The sequence below is a fragment of the Penicillium macrosclerotiorum genome (assembly GCF_028827735.1).
Source record: "Penicillium macrosclerotiorum strain IBT 26536 chromosome Unknown utg000003l_segment0_segment0, whole genome shotgun sequence".
Taxonomy (NCBI): domain Eukaryota; kingdom Fungi; phylum Ascomycota; class Eurotiomycetes; order Eurotiales; family Aspergillaceae; genus Penicillium; species Penicillium macrosclerotiorum.
The window spans coordinates 2,378,106-2,398,687 of record NW_026643083.1 but is presented as its reverse complement, the minus strand read 5'-3'; the positions used below and the strand labels follow the sequence as shown (position 1 = coordinate 2,398,687).

Sequence of the window (20,582 nt, the reverse complement as noted above, 5' to 3'; positions counted from 1 at the left end):
CCTATTGATAATATTCTGGTAAGCACTCGAAGATGAATTTGAGAATTACGAACAAATGGGAGGACTTGTTAACTAAAGGTGGACAACCCCAAATTTAAATTGCTAGGAAGTTCAACCTGGACTCTAGTCATGAAGGTCAAAGGCACTTCAAATTCTTTCACCATTTATTTTCCAGGATTGGGCTTTGAAGTTAGGCTTCAGACCCAATTTTCGTCACCACTGAGTTACCTGCTGCCTTTCAAAAAACGCGCCCCCTTGAATGATTGTGCGAAATCGGGGCGAATCGGATGAACCGTAGGCTCCAGGATCAATTTGATTTTTAACTTTGCCCCTTTTTCAACTGTGATATTGAGCTCAATACACGTTGTCACGGAGATGTTGATTTGTGGAGATAATATTGAGCGTGAGTCCTCCCCTGCTCGCTATTGATCCGTGCGATGAGCTTAACAAAGCCCAGAAGTATGGGGCGAAGCGACTCCGCACCACAAATATTTCAAACCCGCACGTCTCTACAAACAGTCTGCAGTGTTTACATGTCGATTTTCTTCTTGTCTTACAAAGCATACCCTTATAAGCGGTCGTTGGGGCCTCTTTCTTTGTGTTTCTTCAGAGTGACACAAGCGGGGAAGAACGAGGGAAACAAGCTGAACTCATGCCGATTTTCCGATACGTACGGATGCCCGCGCCTCTGGTTTCTGATAGCTCAAATGCACGCCACATCCCGGACACCGGGACCATCTAGCGTCCGCCGTCTCCGCCGCTCTTGGCCCATGTGCATTATATGTATTCCTTCCAGTGCGACGCCAGGAGAGCCTATAGGAAGCTAAAATTATTTCTGTCATAGCCTTGCTATTAGTAATAGGCGCCACTCTTCCGCTTGTTGGTACATTCTATCCCTATTCACAGAGGCCAGCGTGGAAACATTGACCCGACCGACTCAAGGATAGTTAGGCCTCAGTAAGAAGATGTCAACAAATTACCTGTTCATTATCACTTATGTGATGAAGAGTCATGCTCATTATAGAATGACCCCTTTAGAATGAGCTATGTATGTACCTTTATGTTCTCCATATTGAATGATGGACAGAAATTCGTGGATACAGCCTGCAATATGTGTGAAAAAAAGGTCTAGGCCTTGACAATGGAGTCTTGATGATGCTCTTCGATTACCTTTTTCTATGAGAAGGATGCTTTCAAAATTGGGTGATTTGAGATCTGAGCTCCAAAGATCTCCACTACCAGAGACCTGGAAAAAAGAATCAGATCGGAGCCCCAGTGGTACACTAATACTATATGCATGGCCCTGTCGATCATCTATGGTTGTTTGACAAGAACCTGTAACTAATAAAAAGAATATTGTTAGGCAGGCCTTGATCCTTGAACAAAACATTGTAAAGATGAATCCAAAGCTAATGGAATTTTAGAGTTCGATCTGTTTCATATTCAAAAGATGCACAATATCTTATAATCCTAAAGCATATGGCAAGAAGCGAAGAGAAGCGAAAAGAAAAATTTGGTGCTAGGCAGAAAGACGCTTGGCTTAAGAATTTCGGTGGGCAGCGAGAAGCTCATTTGTTGGGGGAGGGGCGGCCCCTTGCGCAACATCCTGCAACTGACCCAGTCCCATCAGGATTCTGTCTTTCACATATGCATAACTCCGCCAATCTGGGGCCTGAGGAGACATGATGCAGGGAGAATTGTTTGGTGATTTTCGTTCTAGGGAGAGAACACTAGCGGATTTCAGCTCCAACCGCTCCTGGGTGATGGGCCCGGTTGTATTTTCTACTGGTCTGACCCTTACAACTAGAGTCATGAGATGAGCATATGGGTATATACCCGTCCAATGTAAAGGAAAAGCCAAATCTGCTCCTCCACTCTCTTTCTGTGTATCTTGGATCTCGGGAAACTGTTTTTGCTCCTATCACTCATTTGAAGCCCTCGATTTCTGATCATTGTATCCGGTCGGCCAGTAGCTGGCTTGCCACGGCTGTCTCATTTACTTGCGGGCTTTCAAGATTGCTAACACTTTCTATCACTTTTCAGCCTGGAACTATCAGGCTAGCTTGGCCAGGAAGCCATTTAGGCGCAAGCATTCCAGGTCCACGTTTTTCTGAAACAAGCACGCTCTCCGTATTTTAAAGTGAAAGATGAGCTTCTCACAGCCTCGGGATATTATCCTCAAGCGTGAAGATGGAAGCCTATATCTGTCGTCACGAGGAGCCCAAGGTTTGGTTACTAGTGTTGTTTTCACATCACTGGCGACTTGCTTCGTTGGAATCCGCATCTTTACTCGGCTCAAGTTTCTGAGGCGCTTGGAAGCCAATGACTGGATGGTTGTGATTGCTTTGGTGAGTTAGTTTGTTGAGTTTATTATTCTTTAAATCTATCATAACACTGATCATTCATTTTTTAGATCAATTCGTTCATTTTTATGGGACTAGACATCGTCGAGGCCACCAGTGGAATGGGAATGCATCTGAAAGATATCCCGCCTAAAATTCTTGAAAGGCAGATGAAGGTAAACTAGCTTCTCTATTACAAGCAGATCAACTGCTGACCTAAATCTCCGTCAGGCTTTCTGGCTCACCGTCCCATTCTACAATGCTGCCGTTCTCTGTGCAAAAGCCTCGATTCTTATGCAGTACTTCCGCGTTTTCCCCACCCGTCGCATGCGCATCGTCTGCTGGACTATGATCACAATTCTCAGTATCTACGGTATTTGGTGTATCATAAGTGCTTTCTTGAACTGCATTCCTGTAGCTAAGTTTTGGGACGACTCTATTCCCGGCTTTTGCTTGAGCAAACCTGCGCTCTGGTTCTCGAATGCCAGTATGCATATTACTACCGACCTTGCCATCCTTATTATTCCAATCCCAGCTTTGATTGCTATTGATATCCCAAAGAAGCAAAAGATTGTTTTGATGATAATGTTTGCCCTTGGTGGGTTGTAAGTCTCCCCTTGCAAGCAATATCACTGAATGACTTGCACAATACTGACTCCCTGCGTAGTGTTTGCATTACCAGTATCATTCGCCTTGTAAGCTTGAAGAAAATCGCAGATTCGACTGACCCAACTTGTATGTCCAGCCCTCTTCTCGAAAACTTTCATCTTACACAGTACTAACTCTACCTGGCAGATGATAATGTGGGTGCAGCATCATGGTCTGCCATTGAATGTAATACTGGTATTATTTGTGCTTGCCTACCAACTCTTAAGCCGCTTGTTTCCAAAATATTGCCTGGGTTAGTTTCTACATTCAGCAACCGACGCACATACGGCAGTGGTGGTGGCAATGATGGTAGCCGTGGTGCGTCGAACGCACGCTCAGTCACCTGGAACGATGAATCCACACTTGGAGCCCCGGGCGATGACCCTGAATATGGTGCTGGCCAGCCTGAACGGATTCTGGAGCTCGGCTCTGGAGGCGATTTTAGTCACGGCTACCAGGTCAAAAAGAATTGTATTGCCGATGCTACATCTGTCATGGAACTGCCGCAGTACGCTCAGCACCAACGAACTGTGTCGAAGAAGTCATTCTCGACTGAGAAATAATGCAGAGGCTTGTCTGACAGGTCAACTTCAACCAATGATCATCGTCATGAATGTTCGAAGTTATGAATGTTTCCCACGATTCGGGGTTTCCTTGGGTTGCACAAACCCATCATACTCCAAGATATATTCGCTCTTTTTCTTGTCACATCTTTCTTTTTATATGGTTTCTGGTGTACGTTCAATCAGTTTCTCGATGAATATAGAGATTAATGGGAACGGGAAGGTGGATATTAATTGCTCGAAAGGCTTGCTGCTTCGGCTAATGCTGTATGGAAAAGAAACTCAATTGAAAAAGCAATAATCCCGCCAACAAAAGGCTTGTGCACTATAGAATCTAAATTTCTATCACCGAGAGACACCAACACAAGATCTAGAAATCAGCAAATTGCTTGTCAACTTCTTCAAAGTAGTCGAAAAAGCCCTTGAACAGCTGGACACCAAGGCCAGGGTCCAGGCTTCCTGTGGTTGCACGAATGCTGTGCATGCTGAGCTGTGGAATACCGCAGTCAATAGCTCTCATTCCAATGCGAGCGCTAGTCATAGGTCCGATGGTGCCACCACTGCGCGAATCATTCCGGATCTGGAAGACCTGCAGGGTCGATCCACAACGACGAGCGACTTCTTTCAGAATGCTACTGCTGACACTGTCGGTGGTCATATGGCCGTTAGAATCAGCAGAAATTGTAACACCCACGTTGAGTCGAGGGGAGTGGTTCTTCAGGTATACATCGAGGAAGTTGGGATTCACGGCATGGATGACATCCGACGAGACCAAGAAGCTGTTTGCAATGGTCTGCGAGAGGAGATTGGGCCCGTACTTGTCTTCAGCAAATGCCTCTGTAATCCGCTCCATGATGGAGCTCATGAAGTTGGACCGGGCTCCTTGGCGCAGCAAACTACCGATTTCCTCGTCGTCAAACATGCCTACCATCTTAACCGTACCAGTCGATGTGCTATCAGTAGAAGCGATAAGAGCTTCGTGAGCGGCATAACAGCATAGCTTGTCATCGATGCGACCAGCGAAAATCATGTCTTTATCTAACCCTCCAAGCCGGGCAGGCTGAGTATCAAAGAGCTCCAGCTCCCACTCAAGGATGGAGCTATAGTCAGTGAGACCGAGTTCCTTCGAGATCACCTTGACCAACTTCTCGGGTTGGGTCGCAGCGAAGGTCCCGGCTGGAATGTCGGTCGACTCCTTAGTTTCTGCCGTCTCAAATAGATCGGAATTGTCTATGCCAATAATTGGCACCATCTGAGTCTCTTTGTTGAATGGGCCGTCGGCAGGGGCCCCGAAATGCTCGGCGAGGGTCGGGATGCGTGCGATCGGCCAGTCCAGCTTAACTAGCTTGGACTCGGCCTTCCCAGTTTGCGGGTCACGAACGATGACACGGCCGCCAATACCGAGATCACGATCCCACCAGGTCTTTCCGAGGCCACCGGCATACGGGGCAACCGCAAGCTGTCGGAAGCCTGCCTTGTTCGGGAGCTTCGACACGGGCTTCAGCTTGGCGGTAAGCGCATCCACGTGTCCTGCCACGACAGCTATACCGTTGCCGCTCTGGTAATCCTTCCCGATATTAAATGCAATTAGGGAGCTGCCGTTACGGGTGCAGTAAAACTTGCCGCCCCGCTTCAGTTCCGAGGTCCAGACTGCACGTTCAGAGAGTTGCTTGTAGCCATGATCTTCAAGGTCCTGGGAGAAAGACTTGACGGCGTGGAAAATGGTCGGATTTGAGGTCATGAACTCGCAGTATGGCTTGGAGTAATCTTCAGGCCGGATTGGTGTCTCGGTGCGAACTGGAACCGGAGCTGTCCGAGCTGGAGTAGGAACTGGAGCAGGGCTTGGGCGGCTATCCGTATTCTCGGGCAGCTGGGCATACATTTGGCTCGCCCATGGCCGATCGAGTCCGGAAGCGTGTCTTCTAGTCATGGTAGATGTTGCGAATATCGAGTTATGGGAAATCGGTCGGTGGTGGTGGATGTGATTGGAGTTGGAGAGGGAGATGAGTCGTGAGGGGAAAAGGCGGAGCGGAGGCTGGGGGCTGCTTATCACCGAGTGCGGCCAGGCACGCGATACGGCGGGCTGGCCCGCCAGGAGACGAACTTAACATCTGCAAATCTTCTTTAGCACATTAAAGTATGAAGACTACATAATCTACACAATGCCCCGTGTTGACCTTATTCTACCTAAGTGGGGTGATCATGTTTTGATGTTGACCAGGTGAATTTTGAATAGAAACCATAATCCATACTATTGAGTGTGGAGTTCTGGTGTCGGAAGGCGAGTTGTTGATGAGCCCCTTTGAGCTCCACGCAGCCACTTCAGGACTTCACGCATTCAGATTCTTCCATCTTTTCCTATTGCTTCAAGTACATATTGAGCTTCGCTTCTGACTACGGTAGTTGGATCGCAGTAGAAGCGGTGAAAAAAGACAAGTGTAGAGTGGAGGAGGGGGTGTCGCAATTACTTTTGTTGCCCTGCATCTTCTCTAGTCTGATAAATGGTGCCTGCAAATAAGCTCTACTAATGTTGTGCTTGTTGACTATTTCCTTGGCTTGCTTTTATGAAGCTCAAATAAGTAAAAAACTGCGATATACAGACAACATGAATAGTTGCCTTTTTTTTCTCCCTAGGTGTCGAAGAGTGCCAGCACTATATGCAGATAGCATGGGCGCAATATCACTAGAAAAAAAAATCAAATCAATCAGTCTATTGCTTTGCTCAAGAAAGACACTCAGTCTCCACACTGCGCGGAATCTAGGTTTCTAGAACTTTGAGCGGCGACTAAAATAGCTCACTTCCACGAGTTAATTTAATGATTATATCGGCCACAAAGTACTTTGCACATCTGCATAGCCAGCTAGAGCTCAGCCCGTTTCAAAACTAGTGTCACCTTTTCTACTCTTCAATTAATGTATTTCACTAGTTCTGTACACCCCATATAAAAGCACGTTGCCACACGCCTCTTACTATTTCCACCATACGCAATGCCATGAAAGCGCTGTCAAAATCATTCAAAATCTCCAGGGACGAAAGGTCAAATCTTACCAGCTATCAAAGTTATACAGAATCAGCCAGTCCCTCCATACGCCAAGATGCAGCAATATATTGCGCACCAGAGAGCACTCCTGTGACAGTATCAAAGACATGCCAATCAGCAGGAAGAAGGTCAGCAAAATCATAAGCTGACACAGGAGGAAGAAGATGCGCTTTTTAAGTGTAGGCTCTCGCTGGATATACGTGATGCTTCCCCTAGGCCTTCAGCAATCCCTGCTATGGCAAACCTTCCTCGGGCAACGCGCATGGGTAATCAATCATCAACAGTCGGTATAAATTGGGTCTATTCTGGTCCTAAAATAGATCTATGGCTCCTGAGTTATGCCAACTAGGGACCAACGGTGTGGTAGAACCGGACCTCGACAACAAGCAGCGGTCGGTGTACAGTCAGTATCAGCAGCACGTGCGGAGAGTCTCCAGAGCAGCATTAGCTCCACCGAGAACGGAGAAAGCCCAGTTTCAGAGGTGGTGACTCATTGAGTGAGACCCCACACAAAGTACATCATATTATCATGTATTATTTTGACGCATTAATTTTGAGATATGCCATCCGTTCTTCTGGGCGCAGAGCGGTATGATCGTATCTTAATCCCGGTCTTGATCGGCCTGAGCGAGACTGTATTCTGAAACATACCATCGCAATACTGATGTGTCTTATAGTCGAAGGCCAGGCAACAGTGAGGGGGAGACCATCGCGGTGTGCCAGGAGACGGATTTTCTCGACTTTGAGAACCAATCCAGTGCAAAGCGAGCCCCTCTCTCCAGCCAATCGGATTGGGGCATACTACCATCGGATCTATCCAGCCGCACTTCCTTGTAGGGGCCATGGAAGTTTTTATCTAGGTTTCTTACATGTTGAACGTCTGTCGGTAGATAGTCGAATCCACTCCTGCATCTCGAAGGCTAGAGAACAGTTCGAGAGAGACGAAGAATGCCGGAATTAATTCCCGACTCAACGGATTCATTTACGGTCGCCACATAACCATCTGACTTAGGGTTGAAAACCGAGTGACGACATCCTATAGTAGGCTCATTAATATTCGAGCCGCCTGGGTCGATTTCCCAAAAGCTGCAATGACCCGAGGAGGGCTCCACGGAAGTAGGGTTGCGCATTCCCAAACAAACCCAGGTTTGCGAACGGTCCGTTTTTCGGCCCTTTTTGACCAGCGGTGGGCAAGAGAGCCTGATCAGCCACTGATTGATAAGAATTTGCTGCGTTGTGGGGGACGCAGCCAAGACGAAGAGCCAACGGACGCGGGCGAGGCACCAATCAGCTGCAGCGGTTTGGAGGATCCGGGAGGGGGAAAAGGTTGGTTCGAGTCTCCAGTTATGGATTCACCCTAGCCATGAATCTGCGAATAATCGCCCAGAAAAATTGCCTCGCAGTGGCATCAGCATCATCGATTAACGAGAAACGTGGATCGTTGTCGTCCGGATTGCCCAAAGAGGCAGGCCACTAGCGCCATCAGATAAGATCACAGCCGGAGGGCTTCTCCCCGTTTCGAGAGCTTAGGAGCTTCTGTCGATCCATTGCCCCCCTTCACCGGGGTGGGAAAAGAAATTTCACGCGGAACATCTCATTGGCCCCAGCGCCGATTCTGCTAGGTAATGGATGAGCATCGGTCCCCGAAGGGTGGAAGAAAAAGAGGCCGAAAGGGGGCTTGATCTTGTCCTCTTGTCCACACACAAGCGAAGGATTTCATACTTTGCCGTTCTTCCCCCCCTCTCGATTTGAAAAGTGGTATCTCTTTTGCACATGCGTAGTTTTCCGTAAACTTCTCGGTCGGCATTGACATCTCCGATCCTCAACCCGGGGGTCTTTATCTTGCTTGAGTCATAAAGTTACGAACCAGCACGTAGACGCAGCTGAAGAAAAATAACGAATCTCACGAAGTACTTGGAAGGAAGCCCTCGTCAGCCCACTTCCTGGCCATGTTTGCCGGCCTCCACTTTCCTTACCTAATTGACTTCCTGGTCCATGTTTTCACGGATCTGATAAAAAAACTCGGAGCCAATGGATCCCCATGCCCCAAGCGGTTTAGCACTCAGCCGACTCGCGCATCCGAAACCGGCATCATGTGAGCACCATCTCAATCTAATCTGATCATCGCTCTTTTCTCTTCTTTCCTTCCCTTCTCCCCAACTTGTTCTTTTTGAAACCATTTGCATCACTACTCTCTCTTTTCCATCCCTGCTCCAAAGCTATCAGCCTTCCCTCTTGTTCGGTGTCACTCTGCGTGGCTCCCGCCAATCTCGCTTATCGGCTCGCTGAGCGCACATCCGCTCTTCCGACCGACGGCTCGTGCGTGCCCTCCCGAACCCGCCCGAAGTCGTTCTCCCCTCAAATGTGCCCGCTGACCCCAAACCAGCACCTAAAGTGACTTTGGCATCATGATGGCCACGACAGGCGTGTCCATCACGCCTGCGCCGGCCTCTGCCGCACCACCACTGGCTCTCGCTCCGGCTCCTGCGCTGGCTGCTCGACCCTCTGTAGCCCCGTCGCCTGGACCTGGCACGCCCGGGTCCATCACCTCCAAGGAATGGGTGATCCCACCCCGTCCAAAGCCTGGCCGCAAGCCAGCAACGGATACTCCCCCAACAAAACGCAAGGCCCAGAACCGAGCAGCCCAGCGAGCTTTCCGAGAAAGACGGGCCGCCCGAGTCCAGGAACTGGAAGAGCAGATCAAAGAGATCGAAGATGGCCATGACATCCGCGTGGCAACGTTGAATGAACAGATCACCAACCTTTCTCGTGAGGTTGAACAGTGCCGTGAGGAGATGGGCTGGTGGCGCGACCGGTGCCATTCCCTAGAGAAGGAGGTCTCTATCGAACGCAGTGCGAAAGAGGCACTCGTGAAGGAATTCCGTTCGTCTCTCTCCGGCTCTAACTGCAATAAATCCTCCATCACTTCGGACTCTGTTCCTCTTCCACCTCGCACTCGCCCGTCTACCCGGCGTTCCCGAATGGAAGATGTTGTGCCTACCAGCGTCGACCGCAACAAGGAAGACGGTCAGGCAAATGTACCTTTGGGCTGCACCAATTGCTCCTCGGCGCACTGCCAATGCATCGAGGACGCCTTCTCAATGCCTATTGATACTCACGAGTCCTCTCGTTCCCGACATCCTCCTCACGGCGTTGGAAGCCCGATTCGTGAGACCTCGGATCCTCAAATCAAACCTGACCCGGAAGAGATGGAGATTGACTTCACGTCCCGGTTCGCCGGTGTTCCCGCTCAATCGAGCTCCAACAACCACAATAACAATGTCTCCTCTCCACCTGTCGACCCCTGCGGATTCTGCCAGGACGGCACTCCGTGCATCTGCGCTGAAATGGCCGCTCAGGAACAGCAACGCAGCAGCCGCAACACCTTTGAGACCAACCGCCTGGCTCCCATTCAATCTATCTCTCAGTTCACCCCGCCCCCATCCGATGGCGACGTGCGGTCTGAAGTGACTCTCCCGTCGATCAGCCAAGCGACGAACCCGTGTGCCAATGGACCCGGCACCTGCGCTCAGTGTCTCGCCGATCCTCGGAGCACCCTTTTTTGCAAGACGCTGGCAGCCTCCCGGTCAGCGAGCGGAACTCCATCGGGAGGAGGATGCTGCGGTGGCAAGGGAGCCGACGGGGGTGCTGCATGTCAAGAAATGCCCCCGCCACCCCGACCACGCGTAACAACCCCTCCATGCCTCCGCAATCTGCCCCATCCAAGCCCCCTACGCCCAATGCGCTCACCCTGAGTTGTGCCGATGCATTCACAACTCTCTCTCGTCACCCAAATTCTCTCGCGCCAGCGATGAAATCTCTAGCTGGCTGCCGAAGCTGCACACTCTCCCCAACCCGCGGGACTTGGCCTTAGCCGAGAGTCATGGCAGTCGGGCTGCGATGGAAGTCGAAGCTGCTAGTGTTATGGGCGTGTTGCGATATTTCGACCGACGCTTTGCTGAGAAATAACCCCATTAAATGTGACAAACTGTCACTCTCTTCTCTCCTGAATATTGCATCGGGTCTTTTCTTCTTCTGCCATCCGGCGGACACTTTTGATACCCACACCCCCCGATTGCCCCATGTATCACCATACGGTCTACATCTTCATGTTTATTTCCTTTTTTTTCCTTCACACTGCCCTCTTACCATGTCATAACAGGAATTCCAGGAGGCTGAAACGCTTCGCAGGCTCTCATATTTGACATATCTGTTCTCCCCAACCTCTCGACTACTTCTTCTCTTCTCCTAAAAGCGTTTGAATTATTTTTTCTTCTCTACGCTCTAGCGCATTCCTGGCCTCTTAATTGGAAGGCCGGGGCGTGGTGACCTTTTGACCGATATGAACATGGTCTGTGATTGGCTCCTGTCGCGGTTCTGATGTTTTACCTTTTCCATTCCTTCTCTAGACGGATTGGATTTCATAGGCGTTTCTCTTTTTTTCTTTTTGCCTTGTCCTCGATTTAATGGCCATGTATACACCGTGTTTTTTTTGATGAATGGAATGATTATCACACGCTCACTATTTTGTTTTTCGCACTCACTGGATTTCATGCTCAATGTGAAGAAAGTTCTTCTAGAAATAGATCTACCAGGCATGCCAAAGATATCTTCACCGGTTGATACGATGTTCCATATTTTCTGACCGCGATATAAGTATCAAGTCATTGCGCTCTCCGACATATAGATAGGGAAGAAGAAACAAAGGTTGTAGAAAAATCCATTAGATGGGAATTATATCAGATTGCTATGTAGGTGGTGCCAAGATTTTATACAGTGTGCAAAAAATATTAAGGACGCCGATTGCCTGCCCCCTGGATCCATTCCCTGGGGTATAAGTTGTGAGCAGAGGGAGGGAGGAGGGGAGAGTCGAAAAAAGAGCATTTGTAGCGTTAACAAAATGCAGTCTTCGTCTGGGCCTGCCAAAGAAATGGAATATGCCGAGATAGCGGGAATGGAAGAGTAGGTGGGATATCCGTATTAACAGCGATTGACCAAGATGGCTACATCGTCGCCTGAAGCAAGGCCTTATTTCAGTTTACCTAGAAACGCCCACCGCTAGACCGACCATGTCCGCCACGAAGGGTCACTTCCTCCTCAGCGGCGAATCCACCGAGCAGACTGGCGCCCCAAATACCGGCGATGCCCCACATACCCATGCGCCATCCGCGGTACAGGCCTTGAATGCCTTGGCCTTGCTGCCGTTTCTGCCGCTCGTGCTGCGAAGCCGGCTTGCCGATCAGCTGCCGGGCGCGTTCGGACTCGGAGGGGGTGGGGCTCACGCCCTCCTCGTGGACGATGTGCCACATCGTGCCAACGATACCACGGTAAGTACGTGGCGTGGGAACAATTGTCTCAACATCCGAAGCGTCAATAGACGCAGCGCGGATGCTGCCACCAGAGGATTTCTGGCGCAGGCTCAAGGAAGTGTATGAGGCAATCTGGGCGCGGCGGAGGACAGTCTCGAGGGGAAACCGCACGGCAAGTTCGAGGCCAGAACTGACAAAGGTGGAAAGGTTCCACATGGAAGGATTGAGGAGGGGATCGATTGACAAGTAGGACTTGAGGAAGAGTGGGGTCGAGGTGGTGATGAAATTGGGCAGGCTAGAGTGGAGAATGGTGATTGGGACAAGGTGTGGTGGAATGGTGCAGTTAGGAGTAGGGAGCTGGCGGATGGCACGGATGAGGGAGCGCGGGCCGTGCGTTGCGGGTGTGAGCATTAAGTAAGTGCGAGCAGTATCGATCGGAGAGAGGAGCATCGCAGATAGAGATGATGAAATGAAGGATATGATTAGAGTCGCCACAGGGGAAGGTGCTGTTAAGATGTCGGCAGCCATCGAGGAGGCTATGTCTTCCTCTGGAAGGCCGATGATGGCCGAGAGAAGACTGCGAATAAATGTGTTGAGGGTTGGGAGGAGCAGTGAATAGATAAATGTTGCATTAGAGGATTTCCAGAGGGAGCTCGGCCCGCTGGTCGTCCATAGTTGAGAGAGAACCTCCGTCAAGGAGGTCGGGTTGCGAATCGTCAGGGCATGCTTAGATGGCGCAGGTGCGGCGTCTCGGATGTAGCCACTGCGGTCTGTGATGTGATGCCGGCCCCTGCGAGATCGCGGTGTCGACGGTATAGGCGTCGTGGGCGCCGCGGAGGTAAAATAAGTGCTCTCATCATCTGATGACTCGGAGTCCTGGCGAGAGATCAGTTAGCTTAACATACCTGACATCAAGAAACAGAAACGCGTACTGATTCATATGAACTCCCGCCAGTTCCAGGACTCGACCTTCGATCCGGTTGTTCCTCGGTGGCGTCCGGCACGACGTACACCTGCAGAATAGTTTTGGCAACATCGAAGGGCTGTGCAGTAAGAACCTTGCTATATCGAACAAGGGCTCTGTTCAGGGCATCGCGGACCCAATCGGACACTGAGGGCGATGAGTCCAGATAATCTGCGTAGTCGATGTCGCGGATGAGGTCGCGCGCCGAGCTGCCAAACACCTGGGCCGACGGTGGCGGTATTTCAGGGGTCGCGTGGGAGGCGGGTGACAAGCCCGACTGGGGGATATAATACGGGCGTAAGGGATTGATCCCTTCGCGAGACGCCATGGTGGATGCCGATGGAGGGAGGGGTGAGGGTTCGGGGATAAAAAAACGAGGTCGGAGCAAAGAAGCAGCTCATGTCCGAACGACGCCGCCTTAGCTTTGTCAGTCTTTTTTTTCGCCCGCGGCCATTGGCCGATCGCCTTCCTCCGGCGCCCCAGACCTTTCCCGACTTCTCGCCCACTTCCGTATCTCTTCGCTTTTTTGCCTTCAAACAACCTCAACACAATGGCGCTCTGGCGAGAATTCGGCCTGCAATTGCGCCGTGCGGTGCCCAAGGCTACTGCCGGAGATGTGTGTCTTGCTCAATCACGGAGATACGTTAGCCACCAAACAGCGCCGTGGAGAACCGGAGGGGTCAGACACTCAAGTTGGTTGAACTCCAAGGCAAAGAAGAACCCTCGAGTCTCATCACAGAGCTGGACAGCTATCCAGCGGTCATTTTCAGTGACTGTGCAAGCTGCTCATGGCCACATCACGCCGCCCAAGGCCGGTGAAGAGTGAGTCAAGGAAATGCGACATGTTTGCACTCTCAAGTTACTGACAATTGATCGTGTTGCAAGGATCAATGTCACCTTCATTGACAAGGATGGCACCAAGGTCGCATTGCAGGTATCGGAGGGAGACAATTTGCTAGATATCGCACAAGCCAACGACCTCGAAATGGAAGGTATGTCCAATTTCCCGATTCAAGTCGCATTCACTTTCCCGGATCCTGACTAGATCCATCTGCTAGGTGCTTGCGGTGGCTCATGTGCATGCTCAACGTGCCATGTTATTGTCGAAGACCCGGACATGTTCGATAAGATGGAGGAGCCCTCGGATGATGAGAATGACATGCTGGACCTGGCATTTGGCCTGACCGAGACATCGCGCTTGGGCTGCCAGGTGATCATGAGCAAGGACTTGGACGGTATCATTGTGCGCTTGCCATCCATGACGCGAAATCTTCAGGCGAGCGACTTTGAATCGAAGTGAGGTGACAATGAAGAAACTTAAATTGGGGAGAAAAGGTCCATGAAGTAAATCTTCAGACGTGGAATATACGATGAATTCGTCCCTTGGGGACCCTGTATTATTTGCATTTGATTTGTCTGGCAGACCAGCAAGATACCGAATGAAACTCTCCTGTACCATTTGTAAAATCATTCCATAAAGACTATGGGTTTATATGTGAACGTCATTGTTAATAACAGAATACAAATAAAAAATCAGGTTCTCCAAACGCCAGAAACATGCCATGGATATCATACGGCTTTTGAATCCTTCTAGGCCTCCTCGATATTGAGCGGCTTCCCCTTCTTCCCGTTGATCAGTTCCAGGAATCCTTGCTTGCTGACCTCGTTGACGGCTTTCTCTCGCTCTCCCATGCCGACGGTTCCCTTTTTGCGCTCGTCCTTCACAGCCTCCTCGCCACGGACCTGGGCAGCGCGCACGGCATTGAACAGCTTTACAACACCCCGCTGGGCCATCTTGCGCAATCGCTTCTCCTCCTCTTGAACGGGACCGGCAAGACCTCTCTGGATACCCATCACATCGCGAACACGGCCGCGATCGAGCTCTTCCTTCTTTTCGGCACGCAGCTTCGCACGTGCTTGCTTTTCAAGCTTCTCTTCCACAAAATCACTGGTAGCCTGGGTGGCATTTTTGCTTCGGGACAGAACGGGGTCGGCACGAGCGGATGATGGCAGTTTGGTGGACAGAATTTTGGAGATGGATGTTGAGAATGCGGAGGGATCGTTGCGCTTAGGAACTGAGCGACGCTTGTTGCCTGCATCGGAGTGCTCTGAATCAGAGACATCGGCATCGTCATCGTCAGAGTTAGAGGCATCTTGGTCGGCCTCGTCGGCTTGATCTTCGTTCTCTTCGGCGTCATCATCGCTCGAGTCCTCGACGGCGGCGGATTTTTTTGGGGGTGTAGAGGCGGATTTGCTCTTCGGGTTTTTCAATTTGGATGGACCAGCAGTGCTCTTAGCCACTGCAACTCCTCCATCCTCTTCCTCATCTGAATCAGCGAGGTTCACGGCCTTGAAAGTGCCCTCGTCCTCTTCCTGCTCGTCTTCGGAGCTGCTGTGGTATTCGCGTTGCTTGCGAAACTTCTTTGGGCGCGCGGTCTTGCCCTGCATGCCATCGACCACCTTGCGCTTCTTGGAATAGGACCCAACCATTTTGGACCAAAAAAATCGAATTGAATGTTTGGTGTAATTGAATAGAAGTTGAAGTGAATTCATCTCGTAGCGTTCAACTTTTTTGGGCGGTGAGGCCTTCCCGCGCTCCGATTGGCACTCCGCGTTGCCTCCTTGGTCTTTCGGCTCTCGCCCCTCCACATCGTCTGGGAATCCCGACTTGCTGTGAATACACACACCTTCACTCCCCTGTTCTATCAACCATGGTCCTCCAGGATCTTGGGCGGCGCATTAATGCCGCCGTCAATGACCTCACCAGGTCAAACAACCTCGATGAGAAGGTTTGTCTTTATTGTCATGGTGGCCCGACGACCATGTATGCTAATGGGACCTCCAGGCTTTCGATGAGATGCTGAAAGAGATCTGTGCTGCCCTGCTCTCCGCTGATGTCAACGTCCGCCTCGTTCAGTCACTGCGCAAGTCGATTAAATCCAGTGTGAATTTCGCGTCCCTCCCCGCGGCCGTCAACAAGAAGCGCCTCATCCAGAAGACCGTTTTCGATGAGCTGGTGGCCCTGGTCGACCCCCATGCGGAGCCTTTCCGGCCCAAGAAGGGTCGTCCCAACGTCATCATGTTCGTTGGTTTGCAGGGTGCTGGTAAAACCACTACCTGTACCAAGCTGGCCCGCCATTACCAGATGCGTGGGTTCAAGACGGCTTTGGTCTGCGCGGATACCTTTCGTGCTGGTGCATTCGACCAGCTGAAGCAGAATGCGACCAAGGCCAAGATTCCCTACTACGGTAGCTTGACTCAGACAGATCCGGCTATCGTGGCTGCAGAGGGTGTTGCTAAATTCAAGAAGGAACGGTTCGACATTATTATCGTTGATACCAGCGGTCGTCACCGCCAAGAGGAGGAACTGTTCACTGAGATGACTCAGATTCAGACCGCGGTCACGCCCGATCAGACCATCTTGGTCCTGGACGGCACGATCGGTCAGGCTGCTGAGTCTCAGTCGGCTGCTTTCAAGGCTACCGCTGACTTCGGTGCCATTATCATTACCAAGACTGACGGCCACGCCGCGGGTGGAGGTGCTATCTCTGCCGTTGCTGCGACACATACTCCTATCATTTTCCTTGGAACTGGTGAACACATGATGGATCTTGAGCGATTCGAGCCCCGCGCATTTGTTCAAAAGCTGCTGGGAATGGGCGACGTCGCTGGCCTGGTCGAGCATGTCCAGGCCATCACCAAGGACTCGGCCTCGGCCAAGGAAACCTACAAGCATATTGCGGAAGGCATCTACACCCTGCGGGATTTCCGCGAGAACATCACTTCAATTATGAAGATGGGCCCGTTGTCAAAATTGTCTGGCATGATTCCCGGTCTCTCCAACCTGACTCAGGGTCTGGACGACGAGGACGGATCTCTGAAGCTGCGTCGCATGATTTACATTTTTGACAGCATGACTGCTGTTGAACTTGACAGTGATGGCAAGACCTTTGTCGAGCAGCCCAGCCGCATGGTCCGCATCGCTCACGGCAGTGGTACCAGCGTCCGCGAAGTGGAAGATCTCCTCTCCCAGCATCGCATGATGGCCGGGATGGCCAAGAAGGTTGGTGGTCAGAAGAAGCAGATGCAGCGTGCACAAAACATGCTCAAGGGTGGAAACAACCAGCAGCAGCTTGCTGCTATGCAAAAGCGAATGGCTGCTATGGGTGGTGCTGGTGGTATGGGCGGTATGCCCGGCATGGGCGATATGGCCAAGATGATGCAAATGATGGGCGGCGGCCAGGGTGGCGGTGGCATCCCAGGTCTAGGAGGTATGGACCTGCAGAGTATGATGAGCCAGATGGGTGGATTGATGGGCGGTATGGGCGGTATGGGAGGAGGTGGTCGTGGACGCGGACGGTAGATGCTGTGATCCTAAGTCTCCGTTACTTCCTCTACAACCCTCACATACGCTGATGGTTCATCAACTTTGCATCTGGGCTGGTGTTTGGCGTTGAATATATCATTCATTTCTATGTGGCCTACACATTGTAACAACTGTGAATAAGGATCTACAATGTCTTAACTTGAACGATATCCTTTTCTATCATCCCTATATTATCTCGTTTCTAATGTTCTAGTTTTCCACATGCTTTGCTACTGTATGTCCCATATGATGAGAGATAAAGAGGGATCTGGTTTCATGGCTATCTCTCACTTCTCACTTCATATACAGCAGGCTTCCTGCACTCGTCTTTGTTTACTGCCCCGCTCTATCTAATGTCTCAGCCCTCTCATCTCAGAACACCATTCTTTCTTCGCTTTTCCCCATCTGCTGTTTAATCTCAAGTCCAGTCAATACAACCTGACGTATATGCATTGGCCATGTCCGATCCGAAGACGCCTGGAAATCCCGGCCAAACTCCTTTCAGGCTGTCTCGGTACGAAATATACCGCCGCTACATCTTCGAGAGATGGGCTGAAAACCTCGAGCTTCCTCTGTACGAGCGAGTGAGTGCTTCAACTACAGATCAGACTGTTGTATGATTATTCACAATCTTACAGACCGAGGACAACAAGGTCATTCTCCATAATGGCGAGCTTTATTGCCGAATAAAGGGTTGCTGGCTGGGATTCGTCTGTTGTCGACTCCTCTGTGCTTTTTGTGGGTTATTCTGATTGAAATTTCGGTGGTCATCCAGGTTGCTTTCAATAACACAAAGAATCTGCGCCGTCATCTCCTCATCGCCCATGAGTGTGCAGTGGAGAACATGAAGCGCAATCTGAACAACAATGATCGACTTGCTATTCTCGGTGAGCGTCCTAATCTATATCGTTATGTCAAGTCTAACTCTAGACTAGGCTGGTATGAATCGCTCTTCTCTGGCACTAGGGTTGAACTTGACATGGACTATCTTGAGAGTGACCGAGGCTACTACGGGGACCCCTCTCGTTATGACGGTCATTGGCTGCGATCTCTTTTTGACTAGGAGTAGACTCATGTGGAAGGAGAGTCACGATTCAATTTTATCAATTCGCTGAATCGGCGAATTATCGTCATGCGAGCGCAATTATCATGAATGGGGTACTACGATGGATAGGGTCGAGCTTTGTGCTTGTTGGGTCTTGGCGATCATTATTGATGCCGGTGACTTCAGAGGTTTCTTTCTGGTGATAGTATTGCAGTCTCAAATTTAAAATATCTTCTGAGTCGATAGATGCTTCTTTGTTATGCTGCTTACATGTATAGACTTGAGTATGGCCAAGCTTAGTTAGACTATGTCCAGTCTTTACATCTGATTTCCTGCTGAACACAGACATTCGACCATTGAACTATATAGTGAACATTTTCCAGTCTTTGAGCTAATAAAGTTTCTTATTGAGTCCTAAACACCTGAAGTTTCACTTCCCAGAATATTATAAGACTTTGTGACTTCGTATATATATATATACAAATTTTAGGGCCAAATGGGCGATTTTCGGAATTCATATGGCTCATATTTTGCATGACATGTTTATAAAAAGTGACAGGTTGTTCAGCCTTTTGGTATCTGGGCCAGGGGTTTGGAAGGGAGCACGCAGGTTATATACATAGTATATCCTGGAGACTATGTACGTCAAGAGCTCGATGTTGAAGAGAGAATACACTTGGGTAAAGGAATGAGAATACATTCGTCAGTTGATGACGGCTTCCCCCAGAAAGAACTGGCACAGACGAAGCGTGTCGGCCTCATAATGTGAAGGTACGATTTACTCCGCATTCAGACTCTCTGAGTATCTGACTAACGATCCCATAGCCTGAGTTACCGGGATACAAAAGAGGGTGCTAATCCTTGTATTATTATATGATTCTTTCTCGCATTTTCTAATTTTTTTCTATTTTTTTCTTATCTTCTTCTTTTTAGTGTCTCGAGATTTAACATGGGGTGATCAATTGAATACGTCTTTTTGGTGCGTTGAGCGTAAATCAAAAGTTGGCATCCTCAGTTTACCCCAGCACTAGGCACATTATTCAGGCTCGATCTTCCCGCAGAGTCCACTCCACCTCTTCCTTTACCAGGGGTCCCCGCTATCATCCATACCTGTGCAGGAGCCTGTAGGTGCTTCTCTCCCGCCCCCTCCGCCATACAATCATTCTTTCCATTGAAGAGCGTCTTTATACTCCAAAAGATGCCACCCATCCCGGGTGGAGCGCCCCATCGCCCACGGGTGATCTGCTATCACCAAACCCTCATCCCCGGTGAGGGGCCGTATGTCTCCATGCTACCACTCCTGGAACAGAATACTGGGATTACACATATCATCCTGGCCGCTATCCACATCAACGACGAGCCAGGGAACATCACACTGAACGATGATCCTCCAGACAGCCCTAAATTTGATCCGCTATGGGCCGAAGTCCCTCTGCTAAAACAGGGCGGCGTGAAAGTGATGGGCATGCTCGGCGGCGCCGCACCGGGCTCTTTTCAACGACTTGACGGCAGCCAGCAGCAATTCGAACGCTTTTATAGCCCTCTATTGACCATTCTTCGCCGGCATGGACTGCAGGGGCTTGATCTGGACGTGGAAGAAAAAATGTCCTTGCCGGGTATCATTCGGTTAATCGACCGGCTCAAGGCCGACATGGGCGCGGATTTCATCATCACGCTAGCCCCGGTCGCAGCTGCTCTCCTGGGAGTTGGCAACTTGTCGGGCTTTGACTATCGTGAACTTGAACAGGCGTGCGCTTCTAAGATCGACTGGTACAACACCCAATTCTATAATGGCTGGGGTCCGGCAGAGGATCCTCGGATGTATGCCGCCATGGTCGCGCAAGGCTGGTCCCCGCGTCGCGTGGTATATGGCCTGTTAACAAATCCCGGCAACGGATCCCAAGGTTACGTGTCTCGTGAGAAAATGACTGCTGTCTTGGCCACGCTAATTGAGCAATTTCCGGAATTTGGTGGCGTCATGGGCTGGGAGTACTTCAATGCGCTACCTGGTGATCGGGAGAACCCATGGCAATGGGCGGCAGAAATGTCGATGAGTATGGGGATGAAAGACTTGGTGACAGCGGCTCGTCAGATATTGGCGGCAGGGCCGATGGCCAGCAGTTTGAATAGCCTTCTGCAGGACATGTTGAATCAAGGGCAAGGAAGATGAGGCATCGGCAAATCTCTCTCAATAAACCCATATATGAATATTGGAATCGATCTAGACTACATAACAGATGAAATCCATTATCCGTTCTTACTCATAAGTCCCCAAATCGGTATGTAGACCTGTATCCCTGTGTT

General features: G+C 50.2%; 9 protein-coding genes across 9 annotated transcripts; 6 read left to right on the top strand and 3 right to left on the bottom strand.

Moving 5' to 3' along the window:
• Positions 1-2,147: 2,147 nt before the first annotated feature.
• On the top strand, positions 2,148-3,553 carry N7462_003757 (uncharacterized protein; the record flags this gene model as incomplete). The annotated part of the gene is made up of 5 exons (XM_057075483.1): positions 2,148-2,348; positions 2,414-2,518; positions 2,574-2,947; positions 3,010-3,077; positions 3,138-3,553. The coding sequence occupies 5 exons, from the start codon at positions 2,148-2,150 to the stop codon at positions 3,551-3,553; spliced, it is 1,164 nt and encodes a 387-aa protein (XP_056934988.1).
• A 370-nt stretch (positions 3,554-3,923) lies between these two features.
• On the bottom strand, positions 3,924-5,483 carry N7462_003756 (M18 family aminopeptidase; the record flags this gene model as incomplete). The annotated part of the gene is made up of 1 exon (XM_057075482.1): positions 3,924-5,483. The coding sequence occupies one exon, from the start codon at positions 5,481-5,483 to the stop codon at positions 3,924-3,926; it is 1,560 nt and encodes a 519-aa protein (XP_056934987.1).
• Positions 5,484-9,005: 3,522 nt separating this feature from the next.
• hapX (bZIP transcription factor HapX) lies at positions 9,006-10,563 on the top strand (the record flags this gene model as incomplete). Its single annotated transcript, XM_057075481.1, has 2 exons — positions 9,006-10,248; positions 10,322-10,563. The coding sequence occupies 2 exons, from the start codon at positions 9,006-9,008 to the stop codon at positions 10,561-10,563; spliced, it is 1,485 nt and encodes a 494-aa protein (XP_056934986.1).
• Positions 10,564-11,636: 1,073 nt separating this feature from the next.
• Positions 11,637-13,195, bottom strand: N7462_003754 (mitofusin complex protein UGO1; the record flags this gene model as incomplete). The annotated part of the gene is made up of 2 exons (XM_057075480.1): positions 11,637-12,779; positions 12,836-13,195. The coding sequence occupies 2 exons, from the start codon at positions 13,193-13,195 to the stop codon at positions 11,637-11,639; spliced, it is 1,503 nt and encodes a 500-aa protein (XP_056934985.1).
• Positions 13,196-13,417: 222 nt separating this feature from the next.
• Positions 13,418-14,167, top strand: N7462_003753 (ferredoxin family 2Fe-2S iron-sulfur cluster binding protein; the record flags this gene model as incomplete). The annotated part of the gene is made up of 3 exons (XM_057075479.1): positions 13,418-13,689; positions 13,753-13,859; positions 13,926-14,167. 3 exons carry the CDS (start codon positions 13,418-13,420, stop codon positions 14,165-14,167), a joined length of 621 nt encoding a protein of 206 aa, XP_056934984.1.
• Positions 14,168-14,457: 290 nt separating this feature from the next.
• Positions 14,458-15,357, bottom strand: N7462_003752 (rRNA-processing protein RRP15; the record flags this gene model as incomplete). The annotated part of the gene is made up of 1 exon (XM_057075478.1): positions 14,458-15,357. The coding sequence occupies one exon, from the start codon at positions 15,355-15,357 to the stop codon at positions 14,458-14,460; it is 900 nt and encodes a 299-aa protein (XP_056934983.1).
• A 221-nt stretch (positions 15,358-15,578) lies between these two features.
• Positions 15,579-17,230, top strand: N7462_003751 (RNA-binding signal recognition particle subunit SRP54; the record flags this gene model as incomplete). Its single annotated transcript, XM_057075477.1, has 2 exons — positions 15,579-15,656; positions 15,713-17,230. 2 exons carry the CDS (start codon positions 15,579-15,581, stop codon positions 17,228-17,230), a joined length of 1,596 nt encoding a protein of 531 aa, XP_056934982.1.
• Positions 17,231-17,691: 461 nt separating this feature from the next.
• Positions 17,692-18,296, top strand: N7462_003750 (uncharacterized protein; the record flags this gene model as incomplete). The annotated part of the gene is made up of 3 exons (XM_057075476.1): positions 17,692-17,817; positions 17,872-17,943; positions 18,009-18,296. 3 exons carry the CDS (start codon positions 17,692-17,694, stop codon positions 18,294-18,296), a joined length of 486 nt encoding a protein of 161 aa, XP_056934981.1.
• A 1,180-nt stretch (positions 18,297-19,476) lies between these two features.
• N7462_003749 (putative class III chitinase) lies at positions 19,477-20,448 on the top strand (the record flags this gene model as incomplete). The annotated part of the gene is made up of 1 exon (XM_057075475.1): positions 19,477-20,448. One exon carries the CDS (start codon positions 19,477-19,479, stop codon positions 20,446-20,448), a length of 972 nt encoding a protein of 323 aa, XP_056934980.1.
• Positions 20,449-20,582: the final 134 nt, after the last annotated feature.